General features: G+C 37.8%; 1 protein-coding gene across 1 annotated transcript in view; it reads left to right on the top strand.

Annotated features, from left to right (window-relative positions):
* Positions 1–4,415: 4,415 nt before the first annotated feature.
* Positions 4,416–16,678, top strand: part of LOC139970704 (carbohydrate sulfotransferase 15-like) — a 49,139-nt gene continuing 36,876 nt past the window's right edge. Inside the window, exons 1-2 of the mRNA XM_071976608.1 lie at positions 4,416–6,652; positions 15,580–16,017. Of these exons, the coding sequence (XP_071832709.1) occupies positions 6,602–6,652; positions 15,580–16,017 (489 nt within the window). The 5' untranslated portion in view covers positions 4,416–6,601. The remainder of the gene's footprint in view (positions 6,653–15,579; positions 16,018–16,678) is intronic.

Here is a 16,678-nt window from a genome sequence, read left to right as displayed (position 1 = left end):
TTTTCACTGTTCTGGATATTCAACTCACTACAATTTCAATCATATATATATATATATATATATATATATATATATATATATATATATATATATATATATATATATATATATATATATATATATATATATATATATATATACCATTTCTTTCCACCAAGCATAATGACAGTATGTTTATATATGCAGCCATCATGACTTAAAATGTACCAGCATTTCTATGGTCTGTTTCTGAATTTAAAATATTGGTACTTCTCAGCCCAAAAAGCTGTCATAGGTTACGTTTAATAGTATTAATTCCCTTAGAAACAAAAATAATTCATAAATCATATCCACTTAAGTGTGCATGATTAAACGATACTGGTATGTTATAGAATAGAAATATTGTTTCCATGGTCACAAATATATATATATATCAATATATATATCAATATATATATCAATATATATATCAATATATATCAATATATATATATATATATATATATATATATATATATATATATATATATATATATATTCAGGCGCGTATCCAGGATTTTCTAACCCGGGGGGCGCGAATTACTATCTAAGCGGAGCGCCACCATCGGTTGGCGCGCAGCGTACAAGAAAATTTCTGGTTTTGATACCCCCCAGATCACCGGAAATAGCACTTCTCGGGCTTGAAAATGACCAACCAGATGTACACTTTTGCCTGAGAACCAAGTATTTCCCAAAAGTTTTTTCCATCCATAACCTTTTTGAAGATTGTCACCAGTCACACATCATGTTCGACCTCATTGCATGTCCTATGGATCATTGCTTTTGTAGGTGATTCTACGTCACGGCCCACAATATCCGAAAGCCCCACTTTTCAAGGTTTTAAGCCCATTATTTGTTGAGAATTTGAAAATTCACATTTCTCGTGAATAAAATCACTTCAAAACATACCCATAATGTTGCACAAAATTCAATCTATGGACAAGCAATATAGAAAAACCTCCTTGAACCCCTAACAGACAGGTCAAAGTTGCACGAGTAGAGGAAAGTATGATGAAGAATGTTGGTCAGGAAATTTTGGAAAATTCAGACACAGTTAATTTATTGGTGTAGAAATATTAAAACCTCTTATAATGGCTATTATAAAACTTGGTTGAAGGAAATGAAAAATAGCAGATATTTCCGATATCAGGTATATCGAAACCGAACACTACACACATAGGCGTAGGTCCCGTAGGAGGCGGTGGCTGCAGCCCCCTCCCCCCCCCCTCCCCGCAACCAAATTTTTCCCCATCTTTTTCGGGCACCTACTGAAAGAAAAATAAATAGCAATGAATAGCTTAAAAATTATCTCCTTGGTAATTAAAATAAAGTTCTAAGCTTGGCCGACATTACTACTGTAAAAGAGAGTTTTGACATAAATGGATCTGTATGATTTTTCTCCATCTACATAAGACATTTCGTTGTTTACATAGCATCCAGCGGTATACTGTGCAACTTTCACTGACCGTAAGGTACACGATGCCATGCACTGTAATGACCGATGCTTGCTTATATCATTAAGTCATTACAGCCCCCAAATCCAATTGGGCTCCTACGCCTTTAACTACACACATAGACAGTTTTTGAGGCTGTTCATCGTGGAACATGCATTTCAATGCTCACTGATATGATGTTATATCTGCTCTTTGCTTTACAAATTCGAACAGGCGTGTAGCGAGTACTTGCCAAGGGAGGGGCGAAGCCTGTAGGCAAACTATCTAAGCGAAGCGCCACCATGAGTTGGCGCGAAGCGTACAAGAAAATTTTTGGCCGAAAATGCCTACCAGATCGCTGGAAATGACACTTCCCCAGGCCTTGTAAGTTGCATCTAAGCATTGTCTATTTTGAAATTACTAGCGATGTCATAAAGAAAATTTGCTCGGGGGGGGGGGGGCGGTCGCCCCCTTCCCGAAATGCGTCATGTACCCCGACGACTCGTCGAGTTCAAGACCAGCCACAGTTGGTTCCATATAGCACAATTGTACAATTGTTTAAGGCGTCCATACACACACACGCGTTATGATAGACCATATATAGTATTTATATAGATACATTAGTGAGAGAGGAAAAATGGAAACGTCAAAAATGGAGTTGTCGGTGTAAGGGGTAGGGTGAGGCGCACACCCCCTCCGTAAGCCTTGATCTGTCACTGGCTACCCTGTGTATATTATAGGGATCAGCGCTTTAACTATGACTGTTCCTCTTTCTCTTCCCGAGGTCTTGGCTATCTTCTACTCCCTCCTTTTCTCCTTTTTCTCTCTTTTTTCTTTTTCTTTTCCCTTCCTTCTTCTCCTCCTTTTCTTTCCCCCCCTTTTCCCTTTTTTCTTCTCTTTTTTTCTCTCCTCTTTTCCTTACCCGGGGGGCGCGCGCCCCCAACGCCCCCCCTGGATACGCACCTGTATATATATATATATATATATATATATATATATATGTATATATATAAATATAAATATATATTATATAAGCCTCCCGCTTTATATGCGGACACCCTAACGACTAGGCTATGGACGCTGATTGTATGCACAGAGGTTCGAAACCGGCAAGGAAGGTCGTAATTCCCTCTGTAGGCATTTGTCACCTGTATCGAACAATACTACAGTAGTTCTGTTTTGGTGACATAATTGCCTTACTCTAGAGATCAAACATGATGCTAACCAACTCGAAATATATCTGATTCCTAAAGCCGGATCTCAAAGAAATACTTTGAATAGACTCTATTATATACCAAATAGTTTATTAAAAAATGCGAGCTTAGGACTGCCATAAAAATAAACGAAATTATACCAATAAAGTGAGGTCACACTAAATAAACCATTGGGATAAATATGAACTGAGCAAAAGTTAAAACAGAAATACTTTTTTACATTCTCTCCGCTTACCTCAATGAGTAATACTGCCATCACTTTGATCGTTCAACGGCTATCTGGAAAAATGATTATTTATATTAGGATATGCGGCGCCCCGCCCTAGCGTATGCGGCTCTGGCGTAGCAGATAGTGAAATAATGTTAGATTAATGTATGTTATAAAACAGGGGGAGTTAACGCTGCAATCAATTTTGTTAACGTTTCGCTGGATTTACTGTCTGAAGACCCCGACTTACATTCGACAGATATGCCTACAGGTAGCTTATCGGAAGATTGTGGTACTGATACTACTATAGTATGCCCAACTAACACTTAGGTGAGCCTAACATGTAACTTTGGAACACTTCTTAAGTTCAATGTGCTGTCAGGCTCAACCTTGAACCTAATTCACTTATAAATGACAAAGATAGGGGCATTCCTTTACCTGTTGACCTGTCTTTCCCCCGACGACTTGCAAAACTTGTCTTGCGACCGGCTCTGCAAACCTTTCAACCAGAGACGAAAAATCGTTTTCGATTCAACCTCCCATCTTCAGCGCCGAGATTCAACTTCCCATCTTCAGCGCAGAGACCCGTCATTAGTGCTGAACTGTGTTATATTGTAGTTTAATCGGTTCTTTAGCATGTATTAAAGGATGGTTGTTCTCGAAAGTTAATAGTTGCCAATGGTACTGCACTACCACTGCGCACCACCTTTATGTGTATGTAGAACGTGAATAAACGTTTTAATCTGTAATATCACTTGTCGACTGTCTCATTCTCGTAAACTATACTCCTCCATTTCTAATCTTCCTTGCGAACACCAATGAGGACGGAGCGTTAAAATATATTATGCAAAATATTAATAGGTCATGCATAACCTATATATACGAGGTGAACGAGTAATATATATATATATATATATATATATATATATATATATATATATATATATATATATATATATATATATATATATATATATATATATATATATATATATATATATATATATAGATCGATATAAATAATGTACACTCGTACAAAGTTTGCGCAAACTTTGTACGAGTGTACATTATTTATATCTATCCAGCTCTATACCCAGGTATATTGAGCACTCTTCACCTGGAATTAATGTCATTTATCATATATATATATATATACATATATATATATATATATATATATATATATATATATATATATATATATATATATATATATATATATATATATATATATATATATATATATATATATATATATATATGGAACAACTTATTCAATGAGAAGTTGTTATCAATGTATTTGGTGTATAGTTTTGTCACACATGGCGCCCCATATCGTGCTTTCATCAACCAAAACAATAACAAAGAACGGGGATACCATTCTTTTGGATTAAAGTTTTTATTCTTTCGATCTCGGTAAATAGGCAAAAACTGTGGCTATAAACGTACAAGGCTGTGATTATGATTATTGACTACGCAATAGTAGTGACAAAATATTGATTAGAGTGACGATAAAGAAAAACTTGAGCAGGACAGACGTGAAGTCAAATAGTTAGTGAGGGGAAGATGGCACTAACGCACGTGACTTGAGTATCCAGATGAGCAGTATTTGCTTTGCGCCAACAAATGAAGGAGGTGAGTAACCAAATGCCTTTCAAATTCAACTCCACTCGAGCTTAGCCTACTGGTATCCGTTCCGACGGATGTGAAGAGTTGGCCATACTTACATGTGTGTGCATTTCTATTGCGTCTACTCGGCATATTTTTACCGTTGTACTAACCCATCTATGCTAACAACCCAGAACTTACTCGTTCCCTGATGTATTATCGACTGCCTCTGTAAATATGCACAAAAATAGAGGCAACAACACAGGGGATAGTGTATACTTGCCGGCTTACATGTATACTTACACGTGAAGCGGACTTATATTGTAGGCCTATATACGAGCCTTGGAGAGACCTAGCAATTATGCGCTACAGTGCATACGTTAACATTCGCGAATTCTTTTCATGTCTCATGAAATAACCCTTCAAACTCATTCATATCTTGTTGTCTGAGCGACGGCATTTTAATGACACCAAAATGAATCAGTAAATCACAGATGCATATTCATATCTTAAGAAAACTTGGGACGCTGAATATCCATTTATCTTAATGTGCAGCGCACCCCGCTCAGGGAGGCAAAGTTACCATGGTAGAAGTGTGATCTGTTGACCTTTAGACCTGACCTTCGTTGGACATACCTTTCATCAGCTAATCAAGTTAAGAACACAGAAAGCTGTGTGATATCCAGGATCTTTCATGATATTCGTATATGCTCAGACATGCACATAAACGCACGCAATCACTCGTGCACACTGGAAGTTTCCCAACCAGCAGAAACTCTTCGTGAACTTCTACACCACCCATTAATGCAATGCGATACCTCGAGAGAGAGAGAGATGGGAGTGTCAGCATGAGTTAACTGACATGTGATTGATCCATTCCGGGACAATCTTCAGAGAGACAGATTGCCGATTCATTTAGTGGTAACTACTAACCCATTCGCATATTCATACTTGTTCAATGACGGATCCACGCTGTTTAAGTTCATTCCAAAATAGTCATAGGCTTGCAGATTGTAATTTTAGGAGGCACATCCGTTTATGCTTTAAGAAACTTTTATCACATCGAAGAAGGAAAACACAAGTACGGGTAATCGGGTATAGTCTACAACACATGTTGGAAAGCGCATAACAACATATTGTTTCTTAAACCGCGAGAAACACTGATGGATATATAATCACTTCCTTGTCTGACCGTGATAGTTTTGATTCGTCATAGATAGCCTGTTCCCACGACAAGTTGAGAGAGTAAACCTCATGTTGGATATACAAGTGAAAGGAATTTGAACCGCGATTTATTGTTCAGTTATATGGATTAGTTGTTATGGACTAACTGCGATGAGCAGAAGAGGCGTTACCGCTCAGTGTCACATTACATGATGTAATCTACTAAAACCAGCTCTATAAAGCTGTACGACCGCATGAAACGAGCAGGCAGGCAGCAAATATAGGCTGAGTAAAACGCACCCTTAAACTGGACAAGTTATAAACCATTAGGGACGAATAAATATACGGTTCCCTTTCAGGGAGTGTTGCTTTGGTCATGTTTTAGACTTGCGGCTTCGGAGGTTGACAAAGTTCGACGATACTGGCATTGTGGAGATCAGACCCACTGCGCGATATTAATTCAGTTCGCCGAAATCACCTGCTCACACTCGAGACAAGTTCCAACAACATTTACATTCGTTCTATAGTATGGAGACACCATGGTCCATTCTCTAACTGTAATTAGGTGCTCATGCTGAGCACATTTGCTTCAAGAAGAGTAACTTTGTTTCTGCTTGCTCACTACAAGTTATAACGATCTGTATGCGCAATCGATACGATTGTATTCTTCTTAAAGTTGTCGAGTTAGTGCCACAGTCACCCCTGGGAGCAGAACATTGTAATACATTACATATGAGTATATCAACCAGCAACATATGTTTGGTTGCCACGTCCTGAGTAGTGATTATTTAAACTCAGCCATGGTTGCACCTTCATATGCACATTTTACCCAGCCGCTGGCCGTTTGGTACCAACACATGTCGGAATATTAATCCATCCAGTTGAAACTGAAGCAGAAAGGTACCTTTATGGTCTGAATTCCCGCATTTAGATTAACCTGGAATAATCTGAATAACATGTCACAGGTTAACGGTGGATTGGGAAAATGTTACGTGGTAACAATGAAGGTGAGTATATTCAAGTAAACCCAAGCATGACTCCTTTTATATCTTAAATTGGCTTTAGAATTACTTAAGCATTATTTGAGTGTGGTTTAGAAAGAACAAATGACATCAACATGTATAATCTCTTTCATTTCTCTCGGTGTCATTCCACTCGACATCCAATGTTTTCAATATTTCGACAGTAACCTATTTGAATTTTTGCGTGTAATTGATTAAAAGCATTTCCTTTTCCTAACAATTCCATGAATATCGCAACTGAGAAGTTGTTACCAAACCCATTGACCAACATGCGTACCGTATACTACTAAAAGAAAAAAAAGTGGAGCTGTTAAAACTCAAGACAACTTGCTGCATTTATATTGTGCATTCTCCAAGAGATGTTGAATAAGGGTTTGGGACTATAGTTGTAGTCGAATACGTTCAGAAATGTGTGTTAATTGGAAAAAATAACAGATTTAGGGGGTATAGACTTAAGGGCAAATCCACGATTATCTAAACGGAAATAATTGAGTATGAGTAGTCTCCATATTGACTCCCTTTAACCTGTGACCATTGACAATTGGCATGCGATTTGCGCCAGGCTGCATTTTGCATTATAATATATATTATATAATATAATATATATTATATAATATAATATATATATTATTATATAATATATATATATTATTATATATACGAAGTACTGTAGTACATACAGTATGACCCATGTCTGCATTAGCTAGCTCGCCAACCTTTTAACCGAGATTAATCTTTGGTATTTATTATTCCCTGCCTAAGGGACTCGTGATACACAAGCGACGTGACACAATGAATGACCACACCGCGGTTAAAGTCCCGATGTTATAGGGGACTGGGGTCCACAATGGATCAAGTAGTTGTTGAATTCGTGTAGTGGCAATATATCGGGTGACGTTACTGAAAAGGATCTTCATAGCTCAGCCAGCATGCATTGGTAAAGAAGATGGACACATGTCTGATTAGAAAACATTTGGATAGTCTCAACGGAGAAATCAAAGAAAGCACAGGAAATGACCTTATAAATTTCCGGTTATTTGACCGAATCTACCAAGAACTACCCAAGCTAAGCCGTAACACTGTCAGCAACCAGAATGCAAAATGCATTTAGGTTACGATGACGCCAATGCACTATAGACTTCTGCTTGTTAGTATATATAACCAGAACTAGCTGTTACAATAACACTAGAGCATGATAAACACAGGTCAGTCTACTCATGGAGGTAAAAACAGACCTCCATTGTCTACTGTATACGTGGCTATACACACCTCCATCAAAACCAATAGGGGTCTTGTACTCAGCGTAGGAAATAACCTTATCAATATCCGGTTATTTGACCGAATCCACCAATAACTACCCAAAATAAGCCGTACACTGTCAGCCAAAAAAGGAGTCAAGCTGACTCTTTTATGAGAGTCCAGATTCTGTCCGTGCAGTGACTCCCCTAAAAGAGTCAATGATATCCCGACTCTCCCATAGAGTCAGCTGAGCATAGTATCGTAGTGTCACTTTACTATTTTATAAGAGTTACATGGGTATTCCTCATCCTGTATTTATCATATTATAGGAGTCAAAATGATGTCAAAAAGAGTGATTTCTTTTTCAAAATTTATTTTTTCAACAAAGCTTTCTGAAGTGATCTCAACAAAATATAAATGTTTCCGTAAAACATAAAAAAATTGAAAGAAAACTGAATGTTTCAAATGTTAGTAAAACCATTTTATAGAATGGATGTAAAACTGTCAATGCCAATGGAGTAGCCAAGGAGTGGGCTCTCTTCTTCCCCAAATACCCAAAGGAAACCCTTGTGTCCCAAATTGCTGTTTTGTATGACATGGCGTTGTTTACCCCTTACTCACCACCCACCCCCCCCGAACATGGGCGCAGATCCTGGTGGGGACAGCGGGACGCGTCCCCACCAACTTTTTCAGTGGTGGGGACATGATATACTGTGTCCCCACCAATTTGTCTTAACCAAACGCTGCATTTCAAATTCCCCTGTATTGAACTTTGGCGAAGTTTGATCCAGCATTGTGCATATGACATGCAGCAGTTCTCATTTTATTTTATTTATCCACAGTTGCTAAATATAGGACGGAAATCGCATTTGAGGCAGTCTGGGAGAGGACCCCAGACCCATCGTAAACAAAAGTCTACTTGGATTATTTGTCCCCTGATATTTTTTTCTGCAGACGCCCATGTTTTTCCCCAAACTAAATTTCTAAGCCATGAAATCTAAAATTTTAGGAGGTTTGGGAGCATCATTGGGTCCGGGAAGTGTTATTTCCGGCGATCTGGGAGGTATATTTGCAAAAAAACATTCTTGTACGCTACGCACGAACCCATGGTCGCGCTCCGCTTAGATAGTGTCAGAGAACAGACACGCGTCCCCACCATTATCCAAGACTGATCTGCGCACATGCCCCCGAATATGTCAAAGAATGCTTTACCAAGAAATTGTGGCTCCTAAATTTCAAGACCAATTATATTTTAGCCAAAATGGTGACGTTGTATCTTGAATTAAATTGAGTTTTTATTTTTGGTAATATAGGTGTCAAGTGAGTGCAACAACTTAACAGTCTTTTTTAGAGATACTTTAGTGCAGGTGGTGAATCTTGTAGAAAAATTCAAGCTAACCTTAAAAAAAGCCATACTGTATATTCATGAGAAAAAACAGTAATGATAAACATACAATCATATTATGTACCTACAAAGATGTGATTTAAACACATAATTAAATTTTCAATATGATGATTCATACATTGTTGATAAGGAAAACATGTAAACTAAGCAGCATATCAGGTCAACAATTATGACTATACGTTTGCGATTTGTTTAAGCATGTACTTATCTAGATGTCATTTTAAACAAACAAAAAACAGGAAATAACACCTAAAAGGAAATGAAAGAGTTTTTCTGAGACATACTGTCTAGAAATATTTTCGTAAGGAATAAAATAAATTTATCATATCAATAAATATAGCATAATCTAAGATGGCACCATTGCTTTAAGTTGTAGATGAAGTTGTATACCTCAATTAATCTTTGAACTTTTTTAAGGTCACTAGGGATTATAGATTTACAATAGGTAATCTATTTAAAAGTATCATATTTACCAAGACAAACACTGTTGAGTTAGCCTATAGTTACAAGCTGGTTATCAAACACCCATGCATTCATGCACATACATATTTACTTCATACATTAATCATGACACGTGCGTTATCTCCTCCAGATCTACAGTTTTCTTTAATCATGAATATGAAGGAGAAACATCTTTAAGAATGCCAGTAAACTGGTACAACCTACTTTGACTATCAAGAGCCTTGCCTTAATAAACCTTGATATATCCAGCAAGTATTGTGATTGTACCTTCTGTGAAAATCATATCATAATAGCTATTCCATCAAGTTTCTCATTATCATCCAAAGATAAATATCTATCCCATTTCTGTAATGGCAATGCCTCTGATTGTAACAATACACAAACAATTCCAAGATCTAGCTAAATTTTCTTTCACCTAGCTAGCAAGAGATTATGAAATCATCAAGTTCTTCAGTAATCATTCCATTAGGTTTAAAAATGAAAATAACCCTCGTCCAGATCATTTGCACATTTAGCTTCGAATAGCAAAATATTCGAAAACATCACAATGTTGTACTGTTTCTTCCTTGTTTAGTGAGGTTGGGATTCTGGCATCTGTAATATTATCGAAGCTAAGACAGTCTTTTATACATGTGTATTTGTAACCAAAAACCACGAAGCTAGCGAAACTATTATGCACGGAAAGCGAACATATATGCATAGAGTACCAGAGGTCGTATGAGAGATTTATAGCGAAAACGAGTATATATGCCTACCAGAGGGATTAGGAGATATTTTTATAGTGTACTTTGGAGGTATACTGACGAGTTCATTTATATTTCAAGTGATGGTCTAGCATATTTCGAGAGATGGTCTAGCATATTTCGAGGGATGGTCTAGCATATTTCAAGTGATGGTCTTTCATACCCAGAGTGATGGTCTAGCATATTTCGAGAGATGGCCTAGTATATTTCGAGGTATGGTCTAGCATATTGCCGGTGATGGTCTAGGATATTTGGAGGGACGGTCTAGCATATTTCTGGTGATGGTCTAGCATATTTCAAGTGATGGTCTATCATACCTTGATTGATGGTCTAGCATATTTCGAAGGATGGTCTAGCCTCCGCCCAAGTACAACATTGGTGGTTTGCGGTTATATATATATATATATATATATATATATATATATATATATTCATAATCACAAACAACACAATCGAACCAACTGAACAATTCCTAAAGTCAATATTTTAGGTGACTGCAACATTATTCTTCTAATTCATACTTTTTTTTGTGGGTGACAGGAACCTCTACTTAAACGTTAACTGAATATCGCATGGATGTTTCTAGTCGCTAAAGGTCAATAGATAAAGCTATGGTTTTTTTTAATAATACGTTACTAATTAAACAAATAAGCAAACAGTAAGCAAGCAAGTAAGCAAACAAGTTGCAGATGTACTCCTTAGGCACAAATATACTTGACCTTTAATGTTGCACATACATTAAATGCACTTTATAGATATGTAGTCTTGTATTTGAAAGTTTCTGCCATATTGTTATTATGGCCATAATGATTTATTTTTTCATTTTTCTGATTAAGTCAGACCAACCCACCAAGTTTCAGTTCATTACTTCAAGGGTTGGGAGGTAATTTTAGTGCAAATTTTGAACAAAATAGTTAATACCGAGAGCTGTATTTTATCTCCAGTACACTATACGTGTATGGATGAGATAATGGTTATTTGTGCATGTATAGTCGTATAAAAAGCAAGGGCGTAGGAACCGGGGGGCTGGGGGGACGCCAGCCCCCCCAGTGAAAAGCATGGGGGCGGAAGTATCATTCCGCCCCCCGCTCCGCAAGTCAGAAAACCCCTTTTTCATTTCCAAATGAGAAAAAAATCTCATTTGGAGCACCAAATTGCATTTAAGGCCAGGTGAAAATGCAAAATTCTTTACAAAATGGAGTGAGAGTTGAAGTATGCTATATTGCACGAAATTGCATCTGAGGCCACCTGGAAATGCAAAAAAATTCCAAAGGGGAGGGGGACACCCCCTCCCCCTTAGACCCCTCCCCCAGGCCGGCCATCAGTCTTCAGCCCCCCCCCCCACTCAAAAGTACCTTCCTACGCCACTGATAAAAAAAATATATATTAATGTCTTCCTGATACAGGAAACGTGTGGGTAGGCTGTTTTTCAATAGTTTGCTATGCAAACTGGTTCATATGTCCGAATTCTTCGAAACTTTGATGGAGACGTATATATTCAGTATCATTGGATAATCAATATAAACGATTACGTTACATTATGAGAGACACGTAGACTACTATAGCAGTGACCTCGATTCAAATTAGAAAACCGGATATTAGTTTTTTACAGAGAATGACAAAACAAGTAAAGGGTAGAAAAGAAACACACACACACACACATACACACACCCAATGAATAGATTCAATCACATGGATAGATGTAAACATCAACGTAACATCTCTCTCAAGTAGTAATTTTCCAGTTTAGTTTGCTTATGAAGCATAATCGTACCCTGTTAGTTAATTTGTGCAGAGAGGGCGAAATTGCAAGACGAACTTGTACTATCTTAGGCTACTTATGACATTTTAAGAAAATCACCCAAGATAGTACATGTGCTCGGTAACCGAACAACTTGATCAACTTGTATATAAACTTGTACCAAAGCATTACTTTTATGCCAGTGAATGCGTAATCTGTGAAAACATTACCCCCCTGAAGCTAATCCATCCAGTCCTTAATCTACAATATTCATATCTCATCTCATCTGTCTTCTTCTTGCCTAGAGGCAAATAAGGACTCCACAGAGCGTCTCCATTCGTCTCGGTCGGCAGCTGTGTTTCTGGCCTCATTCCAGGATCGCCAACCAGCCCCCTCTCTCTTTATCACTGTCCTGCGCCATGTCGTTTTTGGTCGCCCTCTCTTTTCCTGCCCTCTGGTGTCCAAGTCATGCTGATGTTGCTGTCGTTGTTTGGGTTTTGCGCAATATAGGCCCAATGAATTTCCATCTTCTTTTCTTAATTTTGGTGCTTAGTGGTCCCATTTTTGCTTTCTTTAGAAGTTCCTTTGTGCTGACCCGTTCTTGCCATCTTATCCCTAGCAATCTCCTGAGGCATTTGTTATGAAAGATATCGCTTTTCTTTTCATCCCCCTTATCCATTTTCCAGGTCTCGCATCCATATAGTAGGACAGGTATATTACCAGTGTTTTGTATAGCTTATTTTTGTTCTTCTACAGATGCTTTTGGAGACCCAAATCTTTTGTATACGTATTAGTGCACCCCTGGCTTTCCCAATTCTGTTGGCAATGTCTCCCATTCCGTCATCTTCTTTTGTCATTGTCGCACCCAAGTATACAAAATCCGTCCACCTCTTGTAACTCTTCCTGACCAATATAAATACATTCCTGGTTTCTAGTGTAATATTCATATAATATCGATAAACTGCTGGTTCTGTAGTCATGTTATGCAGCCGTACAGCAGCCTCACCCTTCCACAAATATTTGTATTTATAGATTGGTATCAAATAGAACTCACGTCAAGTGTCCCTATACTCCAAATATGACTAAATCAATTCTCGTTGACGTGGGACGGTTGTTTCCGTCGTAATAGTTTAAATAGTTGTTTGTTTAAAATTCAATCAATGTCATGCCAAGTCGAAAACTTAGAGATATCTCATGTGAATACTTTGTATAGATTTTTGAGGAATCGTCGGTAGCATCGTTTTCTGAGGAGTTAGTTAACATATAAAGGTGGACACGACATGGGTTGCATCTCTTGGCCAAGGCGGAGTTTTGTACTCAAATCGCGGCATTGAAGGATTTACGAATGTATGTGGAAATTTTGAATTAGATGTATTGTACTAAAGACACAGAAATTTCTACACGCACTTTGCCCATATTGTTAATGTGTTGAAAAATTCTTTCACAATTAGACCCTATATACACAAATTCCCGAAGTATAAAGAGCTTCATATCTGTAATTCAGGAAAATCCATTCCTTTAATATTGTATCCGGCATAAGTGTTATTTATCCTTCTTTAATGTTTGGGTTGGAGCCTGGGTGGTGGTTATTTGACGATCATATATACCGTTTATGCTAAGGTTGTACAGTATGCCAAATTCAAAACCTTGAATTGAAAACAATATCAAAACATAATCAGCTGTGTATTCGCCATCATGAAATTATTTACCAGAATATCTATGTTGCCGTGTTAAATTAATATTTGAGATTGGTATCACCAAATAACCTACAAAAGTTCATATGTGAAGCTAAAGAATAGGATAATTATTGATCGGTTACAATGTGGCATCTATGCGATTCGTAAGGTATCGCAGCGCGAATTTTTAACGTTAGTGCGATCATGCGAGAAGACCGAATTTCTGTTCGGACAACCAAAATCAGCTTTGCTGCAATGGTCGTCCGGCAGAAGACTATATATATAGTTGTTTATATTAAAGTAAAGATTGTATTATATTACTTAATACCCCCAAATAGGTAAGATGATAAATCGGTTTTCCTCTCTCCCTTTTGGGAACCTGAAACAAGAAAAACAGTTGTACAGGGGTAGGCCTATCATTCAACTGAAGGGAAGCTTTATATGACCAAAAGCTTGTGTTTTGTTCACGATACCTATACACATACGTCCTATTATACAGTGTACATATTGATATTTGTCATTCTTTGTTATTTGGCTACTTTGTTTTCGGACAACCAATTGCTGTTAGGACAACCAAAAAGTAAAGCACTGGTTGTCCGAGGAGCACCCATAAAAAAGTCCGAAGGTCTGACTACACCAGAACAATTTAAAGAGGAACAACATATGTTGTGTCATGTAATCTGCTTTGAAGCAAATCCAAATGGGTTTGTTTTCATCATTTTGTTATGTGTATTATGGGTTATGGCAGCCGATTTACACTACAGTAATTACTGAAAATTTTGTACCACAGTAAAAACTGGATCGTGCTGATAAAATTGTAGCATGCGCTATTAGGATTACAGTAAGAACTGAGAATATGTGTAATCCCCCCCAAAATGCATCAAACTCGAATTTTTGGGGTTACAGTTTTTGCTGTGGTACAAAACGTTAAGATTTATAGTCTATAGTTACTGTGTTCTCTGTGTGTATTGGGTGGTTCGGGTGGTATCGGGTGGTTCTCTGTGTGTATCGGGTGGTTATGAATCATAGCCTGGCTATGTACCAGCACCACCAGCACGGTACTGTACCTATCATCATTGCAAATATAATATTAGGGAACCCAACAATATAGATAAGTTGGGCAAATGGGAGGTGGGCATTAGTCTGCATGGGGACATGGCTAGGGGCCTGCAAGGAGTATGCGACAGGGAAAGATAAACGTTCGCTAAAGAGGGTCATTCTCGGATTCCGTTTTGATTCCTTGTCGGAGACAGAAGGAATATATGCGACGCATGTATGCATGTGACACTACAGCATCGTTATAACTCATATCTGCGGCCCGTATCAGTTTTTACCCCCGAGCTTCAAGGGATCAACAGGTTACCTCAAATGCTGTCAAAACTGCCATTTTCTCTATGATTTATACTATAGATGACTATTGCTGTGGCAGTAAGTTGTGCAAATATTTCATTCTGTATGAACAATATATCATGTACACATTTCATTTATCAATAACAATTATTAAAGGGATGGTTGTATGGTGGCAGTGCTGATTTGCTAGATCTAAATTAGTCAGATATAGTTATTTGGAATTTGTAGCAAATTGTATTTCAAGGAATCACAAAGCCAATTGATTTACCTTCTGTTTTGTCCCCCTTTCTTTATAGCGGCTTTTTGTTGCGGCGCTTCTGTTTCTCTGTGTAGCAGTTGCCACAATTCTACATTCTACCAGTTTATTCCGTTTAAAAGAGATACGACGTGATCAAGTTTTCAACAGTTATATTGTAAGGCAGTTAGTTGGATTATCACCGTCGAATGGAGCAAATATGAGATCAGAAGGACAGGTCACTGCGACGACGACAAGTAGAAATCAGACCTCGGAGTTTGTTTTTGATGTCGATCAATCAAACGGCTTATGGAAGACTAGCTACAGTAATGTAAGTGAAGATATAGGATGGAAGAAACCCTCGGGAATCACCGGCGGCGAGTCACAACAAATTGACCTGCAGACTAGTCTGCAGACTCATGCAAATGAGTCTACAGATCTGGATCATCAAAAGCCAGCGATTGGTCTGCTAGAAGGGTTGAAGAGGATCAGACCACAGGTAAGGCAACGCAGAAAGCATGTATACAGAAAGAATGTAACGTAGGCCTAGATGCATGCCAGCAGCAGCTTACAGCGAAACAGCTGCATGGATACCGGAGTCAATTATTGGCGCCCCATGAACTACATTTAATCTTACGAGTTGAGAGGCTTGAACCGAAGCTGCGTGCGTGTCTGTCTGTCTGTCAGACTCACATTCCGTTGTTTATTCATGCTTAATTCGAGTGTTGATAATGTTTTGGTAATATTATTGTTATCTTTGTATTAAAATGAAGGATATAGTATTTGTTACTCATTTGAGGTTACCTAAGCAAAGTAGTTACTAAATTTAAATATTAAACGAGCCCGTCATGATGTTAATAATAATTGGAAAACGAATTATCTTATGGCTGATTGGATTTGTCTCGTTCAGTTGAGCACAGACGAATGAAGAAACCATCCCAATCAAAGTTTCGCTTCCTGCAGAAACCTCCCTCCGGCGTTTATTCATTTATCAAATCTTGTATCTTCACTTGCAAAGAAAAACTGAAAAAATCAATTCTCCGTTTATAGCAACTTTGGTAGTGATCAATGATACTCTTATAGCTGGCTGCGTGCATGCGGGAAGGTGACCAGGAATTTATTTTTTGATCAAGTACAAGATTTCGTGTCCCTGATACATC

The sequence above is a fragment of the Apostichopus japonicus genome, chromosome 8 (genome assembly GCF_037975245.1).
Source record: "Apostichopus japonicus isolate 1M-3 chromosome 8, ASM3797524v1, whole genome shotgun sequence".
Lineage (NCBI taxonomy): Eukaryota > Metazoa > Echinodermata > Holothuroidea > Aspidochirotida > Stichopodidae > Apostichopus > Apostichopus japonicus.
Note: the sequence above shows the minus strand (reverse complement) of the source record. Positions and strands in the feature narration are given on the sequence as shown.